This window comes from Budorcas taxicolor, chromosome 1 (genome assembly GCF_023091745.1).
Source record: "Budorcas taxicolor isolate Tak-1 chromosome 1, Takin1.1, whole genome shotgun sequence".
Lineage (NCBI taxonomy): Eukaryota > Metazoa > Chordata > Mammalia > Artiodactyla > Bovidae > Budorcas > Budorcas taxicolor.
This window is the reverse complement of record NC_068910.1, coordinates 35,510,490-35,533,996: the sequence shown is the minus strand read 5'-3', so window position 1 is coordinate 35,533,996 and position 23,507 is coordinate 35,510,490. Positions and strand designations below refer to the sequence as shown.

The following is a 23,507-nucleotide window of genomic DNA, read 5'->3' as shown; positions in this document are numbered from 1 at the left end:
GTTCTTCCCAACCAAAGGATCGGACACATGTCTCTTAAGTCTCCTGCAGTTGCAGGCGGATTCTTTAACCACTAGTGCCACTTGGGAAGCCCTAAAAATGTCAGCTTATTGAATCATTAAGTAAACCTCTCTGCTCACTATTCATATCATCCCCATTTTACAAGTCAGGAAAGGGAGGCATGGAAAGAAGGGGGTACATCAATGTACCTGCTAGGTAGTATAGATTCCAACCATGTCTGTCTCTCTAGACTAGGATGCACTTACTTTAGCAAGTGCTCTTTCACTTTAAGTTTACAAGGTATAGTTAAACTAATGAGGCCAAATCTTTATTTAGATTTTTCTGTAACATCTTATGGAAAATCCAAATACACCCTGGCCAACCTAATAGTTTCTCAGAGTACTAATTTGAGTGGACACACACACACACACACACACACACACACACACACATGCATATGATAATCTTTAATATTTGGAGAGACAGTGAGAACACTGTGAAATGTAGTGAATAAGAGCAGGGGTATGATAGAGAAAGTTACATAGTTTACTCCAGATTCCCTAGGAAACAAGTGTGGAGCACTTTCACAGCATCGTCTTTCAGGATTTGGAATAGCTCAACTGGAATTCCATTGCCTCCACCAGCTTTGTTCATAGTGATGCTTCCTTAGGCCCACTTGACTTCCCATTCCAGGATGTCTGGCTCTAGGTGAGTGATCACACCATTGTGATTATCTGGGTCATGAAGATCTTTTTTGTACAGTTCTTCTGTGTATTCTTGCTACCTCTTCTTAATATCTTCTGCTTCTGTTAGGTCCATTCCATTTCTGTCCTTTTTTGAGCCCATCTTTGCATGAAATGTTCCCTTGGTATCTCTAATTTTCTTGAAGAGATCTCTAGTCTTTTCCATTCTGTTCTTTTTCCTCTATTTCTTTGCATTAATCACTGAGGAAGGCTTTCTTATCTCTCCTTGCTATCCTTTGGAACTCTGCTTTCAAATGACTATATCTTTCCTTTTCTCCTTTGCTTTCACTTCTCTTCTTTTCTCAGTTATTTGTAAGGTGTCCTCAGACAGCCTTTTTAATTTTTTGCATTCCTTTTTCTTGGGAATGGTCTTGATCCCTGTCTCCTGTATAATATCACAAACCTCTGTCCATAGTTTATCAGGCACTCTGTCTATCAGATCTAGTCCCTTAAATCTATTTCTCACTTCCACTGAATTTAACACAGATGACCATTATATCTACTACTGTGGGCAGGAATCCCTTAGACGAAATGGAGTAGCTATGATAGTCAACAAAAGACTCTGAAATGCAGTACTTGGATACAATCTCAAAAATGACAGAACTCTCTCTATTCGTTTCCAAGGCAAACAATTTCATATCACAGTAATCCAAATCTATGCCCCCACCAGTAATGCTGAAGAAGCTAAATTTGAATGGTGCTATGAAGACCTATAAGATCTTCTAAAACTAACACCCCCAAAAGATGTCCTTTTCATTATAGGGGACTGGAATGCAAAAGTAGGAAGTCAAGAAACACCTGGAGTAACAGGAAAATTTGGCCTTGGAGTACAGAATGAAGCAGGGCAAAGGCTAATAGAGTTTTGCCAAGAGAATGCACTCATTATAGCAAACACCCTCTCCCAGCAATACAAAAGAAACTCTACACATGGACTTCCAGATGGTCAGCATCGAAATGAGATTGATTATATTCTTTGCAGCCAAAGATGAAGAAGCTCTATACAGTCAGCAAAAAGAAGACCGGGGGTTGACTGTGGCTCAGATCATGAACTCCTTATTGCCAAATTCAGACTTAAATTGAAGAAAGTAGGGAAAACCACTAGACCATTCAGGTATGACCTAAATCAAATTCCTTATGATTATACAGTGGAAGTGACTGAATCTGAGCAATCATATTTAATATTTGTATTACTGAGTCCAAGTTATTCAACTGTGCAAGTTGTCCACTTTCTCATCTGTAACGTGGGAATATTAATATTATCTGTGTCACTGAATCTTGAGGTGAAAATCAGGTAAAGCGTTTAGCATGCTTAGCAATATGCCCTATGCCTAGTTAGCCATCAGTAGGTCTATGATAAACTAATTTTTCATTCTTCTAAACAATGTAAGCACTTCTGCAATTCCATGAACAGGAACAGCAGGGAAAGGACAAAGTGTTCTGTCACAGTTCAAACAAAGAGACCTGAGAGGTATATGATAGACTTTTTAAAAGGAGACTAATGACAGATTGTCCCCAGCATTTCACTAAGACTCTACACTGAATTCATACCACTTTCTGTCTGTACTTGTGCAATCATTTTTTCTGATCTGCAGTGTTCTTGTTTTTATTTGGGGTACGGACATAGACTTCTTGTAAGAACTGGATTAATTAAGTGCTACCTATCAATCTTATTTTTCGCTGATACCAGTTTTGGTCTTTGCTTTCCTACATGACTCAGACCAGTGTTTTTGAATCTCATTTTGGTTCTTACTCCTGCCTGACATCTTAAAAAATAACCCTTTCCTCTGACTGATTCAGTGGTATGGTTTGTGACTTTAACTAAGAGATATTTATCAGTCCCTGGATTATCTTGGCATCACCAAATACTTAACTGATGGTGTATGTATGTTTCCTCCTTAACTCTTTCTCTGTGATTATTTCACAGTTCAGTGATAACACTGTTCCTCTCCAGTGTCTATTCTCAAATATCCACTTAATTAGAATATTTCACCTGTTCATGCAATCAAATTGAAAAATTTCCCCCAAATTACCAAAGCTTAGTAGTCTATTTAGATGTAAATCACAAATTAAGGCATTTACATTTAAAATGTTCTGTAATAATTAGAATTTAAAGACATTTACATGTATAGATACATTACGATCATTCAACAATAGAATAATTAATAGTTTTCACACTATTCTTCTAATTGCATTAGGACATTAATAAAAAGGTGGAAATTCAGAACTACAAGCTATATCTGACAGTCAAATGACATTGGGGGATTTTATATTGGCATACAAAAGTAAAAATGTGGAAAAACTGAGCCACCAACATTTGCAAACACTTTAAGTTTAATTGATAAATTGAAGGCAGACTATATAGTGTGATAGAACACCCAACATTTCAATCTTCCCACATCGTGGCATGTTAGTAGCACAAAGGGAAAACAAAAGTAATAGATGCCTTAACTTGTTGCCTTCTGCTTTTATATCCTTTGCCGTCTACTTTTGACCTATTGTGAATAAAACACCATGAACATAGACTGTGATGTCACGTGAACATGTAGGAGTCTTTAACCTGGAACATGTGTCAAATGTTGTGTTATTCTACGAAATTAAAGACTAGCACTGAATGTTTTTCCTCTTGCTTTCCCAAATTGTATGAGATCAGTTCAGTTCAGTTGCTCAGTCGTGTCTGACTCTTTGTAACCCCATGAATCGCAGCACACCAGGTCTCCCTGTCCATCACCAACTCCTGGAGTTCACTCAGACTCATGTCCATCGAGTCAGTGATGTCATCCAGCCATCTCATCCTCTGTCGTCCCCTTCTCCTCCTGACCCTAATCCCTCCCAGCATCAGAGTCTTTTCCAATGAGTCAACTCTTCACATGAGGTGGCCAAAGTATTGGAGTTTCAGCTTTAGCATCAGTCCTTCCAATGAACACCCAGGACTGATCTCCTTTAGAATGAACTGGTTGGATCTCCTTGCAGTCCAAGGGACTCTCAAGAGTCTTCTCCAACACCACAGTTCAAAACATGTTCATTATAAACTTCATAAATACAATAGATATTAGCATTCACATCCAGTTTATCACTACATCGAATCTAAAGCATGCCCAATCTTTGATTTACCTACATTTAGAAAAAAAAAAAGATCTATATTATGTAGACATCATATGCATAGAAAATGAGGAGGTCTCTGGTTTGTTTGCTTTTTTTTTTTTTTAGTATTAACCATAGCCTATCACAAAATTTTAGGACATAGAAGAGTAGTAATAGCTAAATTTCTTAAACTCAGAGAAATTAGGACATTGGGCAATTACAATTTCATATTGCTGAAACTAGAGCAATGCTGTTATTTTTATAGTTAGATTATTAACTGGAGTATTGCTTCCAGTTCTGTCTAAAGATAATACTGTAGACCATGAAATTTTAATTGACTGTCTAATTTTACTGATATCTAGAAAATGTAAAAGAGATTGGATTAAAATGAGATAAGAAGTAGAAAAGTATGTATAAATTTTGACTCTGCACAATTTAGGTTTTAGGTAAAATGTCCCACTGGAATCCCTTTAAGATCAAATATTGATATTAGTTTTAATAATTTTAGCACCTGATTAGCATAGTTAAGGTGCAATATCTATGCTAATCTTACTGTCATTTAATAAGTTATCTTTTAAAAATTACTTAACAGTCTACAAAAAGTAATATACCAACAAGTAAATACCAATGCTTCCTCATTTAAATCAAAATAAAGGTTTTCTTTTTCATCTTTTTTATGTCAGTAACTTTGAACATCTCTAATGGTATTTATACACAGAAAATATCTCACACCTCTGTCCAGCATAAATTTAATGGTTTAATCAATGGATTATTAAAATGTATTTTATGATTCTTATAAAATCATCAGAGTAGTAAAAAACCCAACAGGTAATCTGAAAAAAGAGATAAAAGGATAGAGACAGAATAAAAATGCAGTGCTATGTGCAAACAGAGATGATCGAATAGGCACAGGAAATAGAATCTAGTCTCTCTACTAAATGGCATAGATCATAGTCTGTGAAGCACAACACACTTATTGTCGTTAATCAATTCTAAACAAGGGAAAATACATACCAGAAAATTCAGCAAAATTTGTGGAAAGAATTCTTAAATATGTTATCTATCTTTTATTTTTTCTGCCTTTTAGGTAAGAGCACAAATATTCTTTTCAGTAAAGAGTTAAGTTCAAAAGAGAAAACAAATGTTCTCAATTTGCAGATATTTCTGTTTTTTAAAAATTAATTGCTTTACTTATTTTTGGTCACCCCACATGGCTTGTGGGATCTTAGTTACCCAACCAGAGACTGAACCTGGGCCCTCAGCAGTGAGATCAGAGTTCCCACAAATCTTTCTTAGAGTACATGAAAGCCTAGAGGTCTCTTCCCCAAGTATCTAGTAGATTTGTACTCCATTGCTTCCTTTCCTGGTGGCTCAGTGGAATCCCTGATCTGGGAAGATCCCCTGGAGAAGGAAATGGCAACCCACTCCAGTATTCTGGCCTGAAAAACCCCTATGGCCAGAGGAACCTGTCGCATTACAGTACATGGGGTCTCAAAGAATCAGACATGACTGAGGGCCTGAACAACAACCACAGCCCCTTGTCTGAATCCCATTTATCTTCCCAAGCCTACTTTGATTTTCACTGTTTCAGACACAGCTTATGCATCTCCCCAGGGTCTCTTAGTGCCAATGGCTGCCAAAAGGCCAGATAATGCAACCCCACTGGCAAAGGGGCAGCCAGCACATAAATCCCATTTTCTTTCCTTACAAAAACTTTTTATCCCCAAGTAATTTTTATATGGAGACAGTCTATGTAAGCCAGCTCATGCCAGCCTGCCTGTTGCAAATTTACGTGGCTTAAAGTGAGCCAGTGGCCTGCATTGCTGCCGATATTTACTTGCTTCACTCTTACTTTTGTATCCTAGGTAATCTGAAGTAAAATATGTAACTTTTTCCATCATACCCCTCCTCTTATTCACTACATTTCACAGTACTCTGTCTTGCCAAATATTAAAGATTAGCAATTTTGTCCCAAATAAATAAAATGATATGGGGAATTCCATGGTAGTCCAGTGGTTAGGATTCTGCACTTCCACTTAAGGGGCACAGGTTCAGTTTGGTCTTTGGTCAGACAAAAACTAAGACATCTTATTTAAAAACTAAAAAATAAATAACTTACTTAGCCATTGTCAGGATGCAGGTCTTTGCATCCTGATTTCTACTGAATCAGTATGTTCCCTTGTATTTTGAATTTTCCTTTATTTAAAATTGAGAGAAAGGTAGACTTCCTACATAGGAATCGATATCCTTCATCCTACCAACAAATGCCTAGTCTCCCTCATTATCAACATTCTCCACCTGAGGGGTACATTTGTTACAACTGATATAGTCACCCAAAGACCATAGTTTACCTTAGAATTCACCCTTGGTGTTGTACATTCTGTTTGTTTAGAAGCATATATAATAACATGTATCCATTATTATAATGAGCTTTCCTGATCACTCAGAATTAAAGAATCTGTCTGAAATGTAGGAGATATGGGTAGACGCAGGTTTAATTCCTGGGTCAGGAAGATCCCCTGGAGAAGGAAATGGCGACGCACTCCAGTATTCTTGCCAGGATAATTCCATGAACAGAGGAGCCTAGAGGGCTACAGTCTATGGGGTCGCAGAAGAATTGGACATGACTGAGCACCCACATACACACATTATTATAATATCATACAGAATATTTCCACTGAGCTAAAAATTCTTTGTATTCTACCGATTTGTTTTCCCTCCTCCACCTATTTGTTTGTCCCTCCTTGGCAACCACAGATTTTTGTACTGCCTCCAAAGTTTTGCCTTTTCCAGAATGTCAAATAGTTATCATCACACAGTATATAAATTTTCAGATTGGCTTTCTCCCTAGATAATATGTATTTAAGATCCTTCCATGTGTTTCCATGACTTGTTAGCTCGTTTCTTTTTAACACTGAATAATATTCCATTGCCTGGCTATACCACAGTTTATTAGCCATTTCCTTACTTAAGAATATCTTGGTTGCTTCCAATCTGGGCAATTATGAGTAAAGATGCCATAAATTATATAGTGTGGAAGATTTTGTGTGGACATATTTTCAAATCCTTTGAGTAAACATTAAGGAGTACAATATCTGAGTTGTATAATAAGAGTAATTTTAATTTTGTAAGAAACTGCCAAACTATCTTTCAAAGTGGCTGTACTATGTTGCATTCCCATCAACAGTGAATGACAGTTCCCATTCCTCCATATCCTTGCCAGCATTTGGTGTTAGTGTTCCAAATTTTGGTCATTCTAATCTGTGTGTAGTGGTATCTTGTTTTAATTTACATTTTCCTGATGACATATGCTATGGAACATCTTTTCAAATGTGTATCTACCATCTGTGTATCTTGTATGCTGAGGAGTATGTTGAGGTCTTTTGCCCATTTTATAATAGAGTTACTTTCCTATCCTTGAGTTTAAAGAGTTCTTTGCAAATTTTAGATAAAAATCTTCTATTAGATGTATATTCTGAAAATATTTTTTCCCAGACTGTGGCTGGACTTCTCATTATGTTGGCATTGTCTTTCACAGAACAGAAGCTTTTTTCCTTTTTTTTTTATTTCAATGAAGTCCAAGTTATTATGTCTTTCCTTCATGGATCTGCCTTTGATATTGTATCTAAAAATCATGGCCTTTCCCAAGGTCATCTAGATTTTCCCCTATGATATCTTCTAAGAATTTTACAGTTTTGTTTTCTACATTTAAGTCTGTGGTTTATTCTGAGTTGGTTTTTTTTTCCCTTTGTGAAAGGTATAAGGTCTGTGTCTAAATTTTTTTGCATGTGGTTGTCCAATTGCTTCAGCACCATTTGTTGAAAATAATATCTTTACTTTATTTTACTGCTTTTGCTCCTTTCTCATAATTTTCTTTTGAGACAAGCTTTCACTCTGTAAATAGATTGTAAAAGTAGGCTTTTTTTTTAAATTGAAGTATAATTGCTTTATAATGTTGTGTTAGTTACAGCTAAGTTTTTTGCTTCAGGTGACACAGAGGTTTTAAGACCATGACCTCTAAAATTAGCTTGGTTTTCCTTTGTGTTCTGACTCTCTCCTGTTGGCTTTGTTACTTTGGAAGCACTTGTTTTCTATGAAAATTTATATGTAAATGGGAATAACAGTAGTTACAACATCAGTTTGTTTTGTGAATTAAAATTTTTAAGTGCATTTTTTTAAATGCTGAATTAAGCCTAGCAGATAATGACTATCACCAAATGGTAGCTGTTATTCTTTTTTTGTATTTTTTAAGAAGTCATAATTCATAGAAAGAAAAGTGAAAGTGAAGTCGCTCAGTCATGTCCTACTGTTTGCTTCCCCATGGACTACCAGGAGGAGCCTACTAGGCTCCTCGGTCCAAGGGATTTTCCAGGCAAGAGTGCTGAAGTGGGTTGCCATTTCCTTCTCCAGGGATCTTCCCCATCCAGGGATTGAACCCTGGTCTCCCTCATTGTAGGCAGACACTTTACCATCTGAGCCACCAGGAAAGTCCATAGATATTACATAAATATGCATTTTCTCATTGTGTATACCCCAGAACCTTTAGTCTCTTTCTAGGAGCAGATGTATATTTATTATCATTACCATAAAAGTCACTTAGGCAAATAATTTCTTAATTTAAAATAAAAGCTAGTATAGGTATAAACATAGGGCTTATTTAGCTAAATGACTTTCAAGTTAGTTTGTTGATACCATATAAACTAGGACAAAGCTTGAGGTAAAGAAATACATTCAAATCAGTCTTACCTAGTATATATGTATGACTCTTTGCGACCCTATGGACTGTAGCCTACCAGGCTCCTCCATCCATGGGATTTTCCAGGCAAGAGTACTGGAGTGGGTTGCCATTTCCTTCTCCAGGAGATCTTCCCAACCCAGGGATCGAACCCAAGTCTCCCACATTGCAGGCAGACACTTTACCCTCTGAGCCACCAGGGATGCATATATATAGAGAGAGCAAATTTTAATCATTATTTAATATAGTTCCAATCATGAAACTGAAGTTTTATTAAAATATTTCATACAAAAATTAATTATTATGTTAATATAGACCCTATTGAGGGGTTTCTAATTCTTTAGTTTATTTACAGAAAACACTGTGATAATATTCTTTGCATTTTATTAGTCTCTTTCCTATCTGCAGACAAGTATTAGTGTTTCTTTGATCTCTTGTATTGATTAACATCATACACAGTGTGTTTAAATTTATATGTAATGGAATGTGAGTGGAGCAGGACAAGTAAACAAAAATAAAAACCTACATGGCATGGCATCAGAATTGGTAGCATAAATAAATTAAATATATTTTTTTCAGAAAATACATTTTTCTCAGGTGCCTAGGGGAAAAACAGGTCATGCATGCCATTTAATTTTTTAACCACTCCTAATGGACAAGAGGAATATATATTTTAAACAGATTAAATAGCTAAAGATATGTTTCTCATGAACTGATTAATCAAAGATGATTTAAGTGTCATTATAGAGCTAACTGAAAGCATTTAGCTAGCCAAAAGATTGTTTAGAGGTGTTACCTAGGGAGATTAAAAATGAAATCAAACACATTTTAATTTGCATAGAAATAAAAACATCACTGCCACCAGTGTCTAAGTTTTTTGTAAAAATTCCTGATTTCTGTAGTTGCATTTTATGCCTAATGCATAATTACTGGTGTGAAGAGCCAAATGTTTCAAAGTTAAATGTTTGGTTCAATTGTTCTAAACTCCAAAGCAGAAATCAGGCATAAAGTATTCAGACCTTAGAATTCAACAAAATGTGACTCCATGTTTAATATATGGAAATAATGTAAGCAACAACTTTGCAGTGGCTCACAAACAACACAAATACAGATTTAGGGTGACTGAATTGTGATATAAATTAGGAGATGGCAGATAGTCTCTGCTAAATAATGTAATTATTTGGAGTCATGATGTGTCTTTATTTTGATGGCATGCCAAAGAGTGTGCTGCTAGGCTGATTCTCGTAAAATGTGAAGGAAATGTGATTTAAAATTAACAAAATAGCATCAGATGGAAAGCTTAGCTAAATTAATCCAATGAAAGAGGCCTAAGAGGAATATTTAGCTGTTCAGTAGAAGGAGGGAAAGATAAAGAAAAGTGTCTCCATTTGCTGCAGTATTTTAGGATGCCTGAGACACAGAAGGGAATTAATACAGATTCATATGCTAACATGCCTTACAGCACAAGCAAATCAAAAGAAAAGACAGGAAATTATAAAGTTGGCAAGGGACAAAAAAGTTGTGAAAATAGGACTTAAAAGAAACGTTTTAAAAAGGATGCTTGCTCCTCAAATAACTAGAGGAGAACAGATTGAAAGGACAATGGGAGAAAGAGCTGTGCAGAGTAGAACGGAGAAGTTTGAACATTGTGAAGACATTTTGGCTACACTTTCATTACATTTATGATGATGAGCCTATTGTGTGATTTTCCTCAGGCTTTAAAATTTTGCAAATGTGAAGTTTTATCTGCAGCCTACTTTGAGATAGATAGATGAGATTCAAACACAGCCAGATGAACTTAAACTAGTAAGTTAATTCCTGAGGTCCTTGGTTTCCCTCAAATATAAAAAGTAAGAGAATTGGGCTGAAACATTCATGATTATTACCTTTTTCACTCCAGCTTTATAATTCAGGGATTACAGAATATGTGTATCTGGGAAAGTCTTCCCCTCGCTATCTTAAACATGGGTAGTTTTGAAAGTGGTGGATGCTAGTGGGATTTCCAATTTTAGATCGCTTCTTGGCCTTTTGGCTAAGATCAAGTGGGGGCTCAGACGGAAAGCGTCTGTCTACAATGTGGGAGACCTGGATTCGATCCCTGGGTTGGGAAGTTCCCTGGAGAAGGAAATGGCAACCCACTCCAGTGCTCTTGCCTAGAAAATCCTATGGACGGAGGAGCCTGGTGTCCATGGGGTCGCAAAGAGTTGGACACGACTGCGTGACTTCACTTTTTTTTTCTTTTTGGCTACTGAATTATTGTATTCCTCAGAAACTTTACAAAACTAACTTTACAAACTGACTGAGCAGGGGGAGGGTCAACTGGACATGCCTCATGGTCTGCTGACTCTAATTCCTTCTTAATTGTAACATAATTTCATGCCTAGATCAAGTCCTTTATGGAGCTTAGGAAGTTTATCCTTATGTGTTGAATTTTCATATCCCTGACTATACGTCAACAAAAATTATAGTTCATGTTACACTGATAATCCAAGGGCTTCCTTGTGGTTCAGTGGTTAGGAATCTGCCTGCCAATGCAGGGAACATGGGTTTGATCCTTGGACTGGGAAGATCCTACAGTCCATGGGATAACTAAGCCCACGCATCACAACTAGTGAGCCTGCGTCCTAAAGCCTGCACACCGTAACTACTGAAGCCTGTGTTCCCCAGTACCCATGTTCTGCCACAAGAGAAGCTACTGAAATGAGAAGCCCATGCACCATGGCTAGAGAGTAGCTCCTGCTTGCTGCAACTAGAGAAAACCCAAGCACAACAATGAAGACCTTGCTCAGTCCTAAATAAATACATTAATAATTTTTTAGAAAAGAAAAGAAAATAATCAGTCATTTGAACATTGTGGATGCAGGATGTTAAGCCATTAAGTGAACTGATTTATTTTATTATATTGATGTGAATTAAGACTCCATCTTTCAGTATGTTGACAACAAATGGATTTATTCTAATACTTTTTATAGATATAAACATGGGATTTGTACATGTCACTGTTTTCAGAAGAGCTTTTGTCTAACTGGAAAAAAAAATGAGGAACAAATAACTTGTACAGTATGACAGTCTGCCTTTAGAGCCACAGATGGACACTATATTACATCAGAAAGCTAATTAAAAACCTAGAGTGTGGTGTTTAAGATTACACATGGCTTTGCAATCAGAGCTTCCTGGAATGCTTTTCTATCATTTACCGTCTCTGTGACTTTGGACATGATGCCTAACTTCTCTAAACCTTAGCTTTAACCATCTAAAACATATGAATAAATGATACCCCCCCATAGGCATCATGTGAAAATTAAGTGGTATTGTATCTAACATCTCAACACACGGTCTGTCAATTGTAGGTAGGATATTACTGGATATTATTATAATTAGGTATGAGAAGGCTCAGGTTCAACTGTGGCAAGGGTATATTGCTGACTGAATTGGTTAATTTAATCTGAGAAGGAATGAAACTGTATGTTATTAAGTATACTGAAGAATCCCTGGAATACTCAAAGAACCGACTGTTGGATGACTCATAAAATAATTTGATTCTCTATTTAGAGAAATCATGGATGAAATACATCCTGTATTGAGGAAGGAAAGTCTATATCTATATTTTCAAAATGGCATCAAGTACGAAGCTAACTATGGGTTACGATAACCACACAGAAAAGCTGCTCCTCCCACATTCCTCATCTAGGAAATTTTCCATCTACCCTTCAAGTGCCGGGTCTGTTGCCTCCAACCTGCTGAGGTCTTTCTTTACTCCTGTGAGCTGCATTTGTGTCTCCAGCCTATCCTGTCTGTGGTGACACACGCCCCACTGCACTGGAGCTTTTGACCTGCCTGCTTCCCTCATGAGACTCTGAACTCATTCAGATTTATAAACCTAGAAACTTTCACATGGCCTGTCAAATTGGTTTGCAACTGTGCTTATAAATAAATGAGTAGCTTGACAAGTCACAGTTGAGAATCAGATTTGTCAGTCTAAATCAGGAATTCTCCAACTCTGCTCTCAAGAGATCCAGGAGATTTTTAGGGCACTCCTTGGGTTGCTTGTGGCTGGAAAGTGGTGAGGGTATTGAGGTGGGGCTCTGATTCTCTCTCCAGGACATTATCCGGATTTGTTCAGTTTTACCTGTTTTATTAAATGAGCTTATGTGTAAATTTCATTTGGAAATTTTTTTAAACTCTATAGTGGAAATTTTTTTTAAGTGAAGGAAATAGGGAAATAGTGATTTTTAAAAATGCCCTGACAGCCTCACTCTTCATTTTGAAAATATTAATGAGACTAACTCCCATTTAATTAGTTTGTTTTTTCTTTCTTCAACTGGATCATAATTTCTACCAAGACAAAATTCTGTTTCTACTTCTATTTATGTACTTTCCTTGTGCCCACTGGTATCTCTAAGAAGGTGTAGCTGTAACAAACAGCTTAACAAACCAGTCAAGCAACCATTTTCTTTACCTAAGGAGCATTATACTTTAAACCTATCAAGTCAGCACTTCTTTCTTCCAAAGTCAAACCAAGAACAAAAGGTGATTTGTATACATTGTGCTAATAACTGACCTATTTTGTCTTTAAAATTATTGCTGCTGAATATTTATGAAAACTTTGGAAGATATAAATGTCACTCAGAAATTAGAAGCAAGCACATAAGTAAGTTGACACCATTTGAAGTCTAATTGTATTCATATTTTCAAAACTAATTGACCTGAGCATTGAGATAAGATGAGGAGCTGAGCATGTTGGTATAGAAAGCAGAGTTCTTAGAGGAAAGAAAATGAGACAAAATTTGTATTTTTTTAAATGATTTGTTTGCTCCAAAGCAGAGTTTCTCTGCTGCTATTGAACAGTCTCAGCTTTACTTGGGAACAGAGTGAATTTGCAAAAATGCAGATTGCTCAACCCTGCTTCATGCCTATGGACTCAAAATCTTGAATGCAACCCTGGGATTCTGCATTTTTCCACAACGTTCTTAGGTGCATAATCATGCATGATCTTGAAATCTTAGGCACAATAATCTTATGCATGATAGTGAAAGCAACTGATCTAGCCTACGAATTCTTAGCAACTGTACAATGGAGCCTATATGCATTTTCAGTGATAGCTTCTCGTACAAGAATTTATAGGATGCTATTTATTTCTGGAACTTCTTTGCCATATTTACTCTTGGCTTAAATTCACATGATGTTATTTCCCATCATTAAAACATTTTAAATAGGGAACTAAAGCAACGGTAGTCTAAGCAAGACAGTAGTGTAAAATAAAACAGTGCATACCCAGCTGGACAGGTTGGGTTTAAAGGCAGGCTTTACATCTTTAACGACCTGGAGCTTTTTCAGACCATGGCAGGCAGGTGGTTCTATAAGCATTGTGCTAAAGGGTCAGTGCTCCAGGCCAGTGGGGATGAAGGAAAGAAGACTGGATGGCAAGAGGGAAAAAATAGGGCAAGAGTGACATGGGCACACATAGGATTTTAGCTTGTTACATCTTTGCGTGACATAGGCAAGAGTATCAGATGGCTCTTGACATCTTCAGCATGTATTCCCTTGGAACGGCTCACCTTAACAAGGCTCTCAGGAGTTGAGTATGAACAGTTTAAAATTTTATTACAAAGAAGCACACAGAAGGGAGATTGTAATAAGCCTGGCATTATGCAGACTGTCATTCTTCCTTAAACATGGGAACATATGGTTCATTTGCCTATTTGATACTCATGTTACCTGATGTACTAAGCAGTATTACATTAAGTAGTTGACGATACAAAATAAAATTAGATTTGTTTGCTTGTTCCATTCGGAAGCTCTGCAAGGAGTAAAGGATAGGAAAGCCTACTTAGCAGTTGCTACATTTTGGCTAAAGTTGTATTTTTTAAAATGTGGAGGGGATATTTTAAGAATGAACGATTGGGAATAAAAGTATAAAGAAAGGAGGAATAATGGTGATTTAGAAAGCAGTTACTGAAAGATACATGCGTACTATGTGCTCAGTCACTCAGCCATTTCCAACTCTTTGCCATCCCATGGACTGTAACTGGCCAGGCTTCTCTGTCCATGGAATTTTCCAGACATGAATATTGGAGTAGGTAGCCATTCCTTTTTCCAGGGAATCTTCCTCACCCAGAGATCAAACCCATGTCTCTTGCATCTCCTGCATAGGCAGACAAATTTTTAACAATGTGCCACTGGAGAAGATATATAGAAAAGGGTCAAAAAGGGAGGGAGCATCATATAAGTGGCTTCCTTATAATCAGGCAGGCAGACTCCCACAGGCTGATTTACAAGGTAAGATGCTTGTGACAAGGCTCCAAGGAGAAAGTGGAGTGATAGCAAAGTGTTGGGCAACAGGTTCTGTCACTGTTTGTAACTCTGGAACTATTTTGTCCTTCCTGGTGGCTTAGCAAGAAAAAGAATGAAAACAGACTTACTTTTAATTCTGTTCCTTTTCTGTGTCACTATGCTAAGAACTTTCAAATATGTTTTCCCAAGGGCACCTTTTTATCCATGAAGAGAAGAAAGATCAAGTGACTTGCTCAATAATGATCAATTCTCTCTTGGCATAGAGAATGTCATCTCATCCTTCTTCCTCCTCATCTCCTTTCTCTCATTTCTGCTTCCCCTCTCACTCCTTCCTTGACCTCTTTCAGCTCTCCTCAGACTCCTAAAAATCTCTTTTGTGTCTAGGAAAGAGGTCTTAGGAGTTGAAGTGTCACGCAGATGAAAATGGAGTGGGCCTACCAGATTGCAGCAAAACTATTGAATAAGCATCACTACTAGATTCCATACCAACTTATGGGTTCATACCTTGTCACGGAATGCAGGCATTTTGTGAAATGCTCAGAGCCATGAAGGTTTTAATGATGTCATTACTATAGGAGAAATCACAAAATCCATGATCTCATAAGATCTTTTTGAAGTATGTGTGTGTGTGCGCGTGTGTGTGTATATATACACACACATACATACATGCACACACACATATGTATCTGAGTGGAAAGAGGTCATGAAATTGGTTCCAAAAGTCCCAACGGTCCTCTTGTTTTAAGTCTATGGCCTGTGACCACATCCTGAAACCAGTTGTTCGGGGGTAGGGGCAGAATCTCTAAGTCTGAATGAGTTTGATTCCCTCTTAATTTCAAAGTGTCCTTTGTATTCAGCTTTTTGAGGTTATCAGGGTAAAACTAGTACAAACGTAACTGTATACTCTGTGGCTGAAGGTATATTCAGATATACCTTAGAAATGTATCTGAATATGAAAAAAAAAAACTGCACTTTGTTTTTTTGAAAAATATGAAAAGCATGTATACTGACTGGCTTATGGACATGCTTAAAATAGTTATTTTCACTATAATGGCAATTTAACATATAGCTGGATTTTACTTTACTTCATCTTATGAAATGAGAGAGAAATATGGTAGATGTTTTTAGGAAAATGAAAAAACAGGATGGTGTGTTACTTATTAATTCAATTATTATTCTTTTGATAATAGGGAAAAAAATTGGTCCACCTCTTTGTTTCTGTTGCTCAGAGAGTGTATATCTACTCCGACAAAATCTCAGGTGATTTCGGCATCTTTTTGTATGCTGCCTGTCAGAGGACAGCTTTGAGCTGTTGGTCCAGAAAGTTCACGTTTCCTACGTCTTCTATTAAATTCAAGAGGTGATCCCTGCACAGGTAGCCAGCAGTCACTGGGGATAAGGAGATAAATCTAGGCCTTTGATTTCTGTCAGTTCACTTGCTAAGTGGATCCACAAGGCAAAAAAGAAGTGATTAATCAAACTTAGCAGATGTGGAATTGATTCCCTCAGTTGCCTCAGAATGCCTTGCAGAGATAAGCTTCATCTGTATTCATCTTGACTTCCTGTGGTGAAGTCTCTGGTTTTTCCCTTGGCTGGTGGAGGTAAGAATGTGCAACTTGGATTTGCATAAAGGTTGGACTAACAGCAATACATGCAGCCAATGGTAACAGAGTATAGACAGATCATCCATCCTTTTCACTCATTCTGTGTCATTTGAGTCACACAGCTCCAAGAGTGAGACAACTATTATTTTCTCCAATTTTTTTAAATGAATTAACTGAGGGCCAGTTAAATTAAAGGACTTACTAGAATTATCAGCTAAGTGAGAAGTAGAGTTCAGAACAGAAATCAGATCTTCTGACTCCAAATAATTGAAAAGGAAAACACTTTCTTATGTATTATGCATCATGTAGTTGGCTACTTAAAACTTATCCACAGCACCTAGCATAGAATTTGAGGTATAATGGTTGCTCATTAAATACTTACAGGATGAATGAATGAACACATTTTGGGCCTATTAATTATTAAATACATATTAGGTTTAACTGTAGAAATCTCTTAATTCAGGTAGACACAAAACAAAGTGAATTTTAGCTTTCATTCATTTAGCAAAGTAGAAAATATGCATTGGACATCTGTTGTGTTCCAGGTTTGTGCTGGGTGCTAGGTCCATAATGGTGAGTTAGTGAATGGGGCCTGGTACTCAGTGATGCTGAAGTCTAGATACCAGGGACTTCTATAATCTCTGAATCCATCCAAACCAGTCACTTTAGCTAATTTGACAACTCACAGCAATCACCATGTTTGGCACAATCATTCGGTCACCTGAACAAATTAGCAAAGCATGTACAAAATTTTGAGTATGATAGAATCTGCAATTTCAACCTTCCAGGTTAATGCTTTGCACTGATTTCTAAAATATAATCTCTATTCTGGCAGTCACTATGTGGATAGCATGTCAAGTATTTCTGTTAGTTTTTTTTAAAGTTATTTCATTTTAAATAAATACAAGAACAGTGACCTTAATTAAAAAAAAAAAGTAAGCTAGTGATTTTACTCAAGGTCAGGCCCCTTATCAATGATAGAACTGTAACCCTATTTTTTGATTCCCAGCAAGGGGCTCTTAATAATACACTCCAGTTTCTTGCTGAGGAATATACCATTGCTTCTCTTCAGTTTCAATGCTGTTTCTAAATGATTGGTAGCTCCAGAAAGAATGAGGTAGATGAGTATGACTATACATTTCTAGCAGGAAATCAGGCAGCCTTAGGGTTCTGCCTATTTTTAGTTGGAAGAAAACTTTTCTTCTCTGACAGCTAGCCATAAATAGAGACACTGTTAAAGATGGAACTCTTAAAATAGTCAGGACTTCAAATGTGACACATAGGCCAATAAGAAATACAAACCATATTCAGAAATGTTGCTTGATCTGAATTATCAACACATGAAATTCAGTAAAAATCATGTGACAGTAGGCTTCCAAAAATAAAGAGTTTGAGTGTGTTCTCCATTATCTGTCAAAAGGAAAAGTTCTGGAAACAGAGAAGGCACATTGGGCATCAGGTCTCAGCTTTACATTAGCTGTAAGCTGTATGCTGTTTCGATTCATGTAATACTGGAAGAAATTTTCAAAAAATATGTATTGCCACCATTTTCTTTTAAAGTAAGCCACAGAGTAAGGTTACTTTGGATAGATTTCTTTAGAATCTTTTCAATCATCTCTAGACAGATAGCTACACTTTATTGGAAGCAAGTGTAGCGACAATGAAATTTCAAAGTAGACAGGATGGTATAGACGTTTTAAAACAGAGACTAAAAACATGCATTTCCCCATATAGGTATTTCCAAGGTCAAGAACTAAAAACTGTTTCTACTTGAAGTCATTTACACTGTTTTCTATATCTGACTCTTTTAATCTTCCTGTGTGTACCGTTATATCACGCTTTAACAGAAGTATGAAAGGATAGGAATTATGTATATTATTTAGATATAATATTCAAGCTGATGTGGCATTTAAAAAGTATATACTAAGATTCATTATTCTGTGTTTGAGTTTGTGATCTGGTCCTATAAAATTTGGAAAATGGACTAGGTCTCTATCTCCTAGTGTAATTAATTTCATTAGGTTTGGAAATTATGGCTAACCCTGTGGTACACACATATTAATATATACACACACGTGTGAGCACACTCAATGTTCAAATGTATTCACAGACTATAAGTCAAATAATTTTTATTCATATATTGCAAATGTTATAAGAAATAGTGTGTGGCATTAGATACTCTTTTAACATTCTCCTCACCAAAGTATTCTTGCACTGTGGTAACTATTTACAAGCTGAATGCAGTTACTTTGCTAAGACCTGGGATTTGTCCTGGCATCGCTGATTTGAGAAGGAGAAAAGATCATGGGGAAAAGATTCAGTTACCCTCTAATGGCTCAGATCAAACCTATAGAAATAAAAATCAAGCTTAGACCTGAATGGGCTTGAAGAGACCACTTTGCTCTCTGTTGTCTTTTCGGAAGATACGATGCTTCTACTCCAAATTATGGTGCAATTAGGACTGAATAGAGGCTGAGCTATGTTTTCATTGTACCATACCACCTCTACAGTAGTAAATAGTCAATGCCCTTTCTTTCCTTCCTCTTCCTTTCCTTCCTCCCTTCCTTCTTTCCTTTCTTTATTTTTAAATATTTTTCTATTGGAATATAATTGCTTTCCTGTATTGTGTTGGTTTCTGCTGTACAGCAGTATGAATGTGAATCAGCCATAAGTAAACATATATCCCGTCCCTCTTGACCTCCCTCCCACCCCCACATTCCACCCGAACTAGGCTGCCTGTGCTACGCAGCAGCTTTCCACTGCTTGCCTGTTTTACACACGGTAGTGTATCTATGCCACTGCTACTCTCTGAATCCATCCCCTCTCTGCTTCCTCTGCCGTGTCCACAGTCCATTCTCTATGTCTGCATCTCCCTTTCTTCCCTGGAAGTTGCTTCATCTGTACCAATTTTTTATTGATTCTGCATGTATGCATTAATATACGATGTTCATTTTTCTTTTTGTGACTTCATTCTAATTTTTACCTGCAGCCTGTTTGAAAATCCCCATGATAAGACTACAGAAAGGCCATCAAGTCAACACCAATAGAAGCATAGGTGCTGCATTTCTCAATAAGCTACATGAAGTCTTGGTTTTAATGAAATCAGTCTTCTCAGAAGACAATAAAAGCAAGGACAGGATAGGAAGCCTGCAGAGACACAAAGTCTCACAGTGCTGGCTGTGTGTGACCTTTGCAAAATACTGCTTAAGGTCATCTATACCTGGCAGAGATACACATCTGTAATTGTTGTACTCTACTGGGGCTTGATTTTTTTCAACTTTTTAGGATGCATATTCAGAAGATAATTTTGTTTGTTTTCTTTTGTTGAAACATGTAATGAAATTCTAAAGCAGCGAGTGAATACAATCACGAAAGATGTACATAAAAATCACATGGACCATTCTTTTAATCCCAGTGAGACAAGAATGAATCTGATTTAACTATTAGTAACTGTTCTGGAGTCAAAAAGCTTCCAAATTCATCCTCTATACAAATAAAACATAAATCTGAAAACCTGTTTTAAAAAGCAGTTTCCCTTGTACCCTACAAAGCTTTCTCTCTCTCTCATTTTCTTACCTTCATCCAAATCTTCTCCTTTTTTTTTTTTTTTTTTCTCGCTTCCCAACACCCTTACTTGCATTCAGATCTTTAAAGGTTATGGAGGGTAAACAGTAGTCATTCTTGCTCTTTAGGTGAAAACTTACAGTCACTTTAATAAATGAAGCAGAGCTAATCAATTTATCCCAATGCTCAGTACAGAGCCTGTGTTTGAGGCTATGGGATTCTCTTGAGTTTTCCTGTTCTATAGCAGTGCATTTAAACCTTGATTAGGATTGAGAAGTGAAAGAGAAAACATTTAAAGAGGATGCACATCCAGATTTGTTGCGCGTGCTTGTAGCAGTCTCCCAGGTACTCTAGAAGGGAAGGAGACCAACTGGGGCAGGCACCAGCTTTCCTTTCGTCTTTTCCACCTTTCTTTTCATAGCATCTGCTCTTATGTGTTGAGGCATTTCCTCCCAGAATAGCCATTCTGTGAAGCTGGTAATGCCTCACATATTCATCCTTTTGGAAACATTCATTCATTCTGCAGATACTTACTGAGTTTAGGTTCTATGCCAAGGCACAGGGCATACAAGAATAAATTTGACAGGATCCCTATCCTGGGAAAAGCTTCAGTTTTGGGCTGTAGAGTCCCTGGGAGACAGAAGAGGAAAAGAAAGAGTGCCTTCGAAAGAGCTTTCTCTTTCTCGTCAGAAGAGAGTGTGCAAGGCCTCAGTGAGAGATATAACAGTGAGAGCATTCTACACAATCAACACTGCTTATTTGCTTGTTTTAACCAAAGAGGAGAGTGAAAAAGTTGGCTTAAAGCTCAACATTCAGAAAACGAAGATCATGGCATCCGCTCTCATCACTTCATGGGAAATAGATGGGGAAACAGTGGAAACAGTGTCAGACTTTTTTCTGGGGAGCTCCAAAATCACTGCAGATGGTGATTGCAGCCATGAAATTAAAAGACGCTTACTCCTTGGAAGGAAAGTTATGACCAACCTAGATGGCATATTAAAAAGCAGAGACATTACTTTGCCAACAAAGGTCTGTCTAGTCAAGGCTATGGTTTTTCCAGTGGTCATGTATGGATGTGAGAGTTGGACTATGAAGAAAGCTGAGCACTGAAGAATTGATGCTTTTAAACTGGTGTTGGAGAAGACTCTTGAGAGTCCCTTGGACTGCAAGGAGATCCAACCAATCCGTTCTAAAAGAGATTGGTCCTGGGTGTTCATCGGAAGGACTGATGCTGAAGCTGAAACTCCAATAATTTGGCCACCTTATGCGAAGAGTTGACTCATTGGAAAAGACTCTGATGCTGGGAGGGATTGGGGGCAGGAGGAGAAGAGGACAACAGAGGATGAGATGGCTGGATGGCATCACCGACTTGATGGATCTGAGTTTGGGTGGACTCTGGGAGTTGGTGATGGACAGGGAGGCCTGGCGTGCTGTGATTCATGGGGTTGCAGAGTCGGACACGACTGAGCGACTAAACTGAACTGAACCTAATTTTCTCTCTTCCTGACCACAAATGCAGTCTGAGATCAGAAATGACAAAATGGTGTCCCTTTAACCAACCCATGGATGTTTTTTCTGGCCCAGAGTTTCAATGCCAAAATTTAGATTTCTAGCTTTTCCTGAAATGTTAAAAGTTCTACCCATAAAACAACATTTGACTGAATTCAGATTTATGACTATACCTTTTAAGTGTAGAACTCACTCTCCACTCCTCCACAGGCTTTTGAGATTGACAGATTGCCGTGTTTTGTCATGACAATTGAGCTGTCTTTTCTTTTACCTGGTGTATCTTGTTATTTGTGTTACCTGCCCGGTATGTATATGAGTTTGTGGCACATACGATGCTGAAGAAGTTACCATGAAACCATTTTCATACCATCAGCATGTGGCTATTTCATAGTAGCACCCTATTGTGTATCTGTAGAAACACACGTGGGTCCTTACATTCGAGTTGGAACTTTAGTCAAATCAACTCTGAATATACAAGGTTCTACAGCACAATGGAATGAAATCTGTTATAAGTAAAGAAAAACACCTGTTTTGTGCTGTCAAAACTCTCCCAGAGAACTTGCCAGTGCTGATCTGGGATTTCTCAATCACATCCATAATAGGAGGAAACCTCTCTTCTTTCTCTACGGGAACCTCTCTACATTTTTTTTTCATGTGGTGAATTCATTTTGTCATGGAGTGAACACCTGTGTGACTATTTAAAAACCACAACACCAGGTGTGTGAGTATGAATGTCTCTCCTTTGTGTATGCTCTTCTCACTGATTTCTCAGCAGGCTGGGTCAGGAAAAAGGCTTCAAACTGAATATAGAAAAAGGTCTTAAAGGATTTCTTAAACTATATCTATTACAAGCACACGCACTGAAAATATTGCAGTCAAATTATACAAACAGTTCATAGCCTTGTAAATTCCTTTTGTTTATACCATCATGTGAAAATGTTCAAATCTACAGATAACACAATTGCAAGCTTACTGTAAGAGAGAGAATTTTAGAAAACCTAGTAAACTCTAAAATCTGGAAGATATTATATTATAAAATATTTAAAATATTAAAACAAAAGAGATTTTTTTCACCTTTTGCTTTGTCTCAGGCTCTCTATTCCTCTTTTCCAGGAAATAGTGGCCCTGGGGAAAGCATTTGGTTTGCATTCGATCACAATATCCCCACCAACTTGAACAACTGAATATTTTTTAAGGGGATTTTTGGAGAAATCAGGAGCTGAGGCTAAAAACAAAATCACAGAATTATTCAATTACTCATCTAATCAACATGTTGTAACCAAAGAACTGATGCAATATCCTAGATAGAATCTAATATCTGTAAAACAACAACAACAACAACTCTTTTTGAAGCTACTTTGCTCAAGGTGTTTTGGAGCTCATTGTGGACTTGGCATTTTGGAGTCTCTGTTTCCATTTGTAAAATGAAGATGGCAATAGATATTACCTCAGTCAGTTAGTCTGGGTCTTGAATGAGGTAACATTCAGTAAAGAAGGTTAAGTACCAACTGGCACAAATTATTGGCTCAGTAAGTGTAAATTATTTTTGTTTTGGTAATGGTCATTGAGATAACAAAAGCAGGCTAGAGTTAGGAAAGAAGCAAGTTACAAAAGGTCACATTTTTGATAGTATTTATAAAAAAGAAGGTGAAGATGGTTTCACGAGAGAGAGAGAGGGAGAGAGAGCACGCACACAATGAAATACCTTTTCAATAAATCAAAAGCAGTATATTATTATTTCAGGTTTCTTTAGGCATACCATTAACTGGAAAAATGGAAATAGTCTGCCTTCAGTTGAAGCAGGCAAGCTGAGTAGAAACTTTAACAACAACAACAGAAAAAAAAAAAACAAAAAAACAGCCTTTGTCAGTTTCAACTCTGTCCTCACTAAATAAATCATGAACAAATACCAGTTCATAAGGGTAATAAATAATTAGACTGCCTGAGGATACATCCAAGTCTCCCTAGCTGCCTGCCTG

General features: G+C 37.2%; 1 protein-coding gene across 1 annotated transcript in view; it reads right to left on the bottom strand.

Annotated features, from left to right (window-relative positions):
• CNTN6 (contactin 6) overlaps positions 1-23,507 on the bottom strand; it is a 177,692-nt gene that overhangs the window by 50,005 nt on the left and 104,180 nt on the right. The window contains exon 9 of the mRNA XM_052640803.1: positions 22,603-22,753. Within this exon, the coding sequence (XP_052496763.1) occupies positions 22,603-22,753 (151 nt within the window). The remainder of the gene's footprint in view (positions 1-22,602; positions 22,754-23,507) is intronic.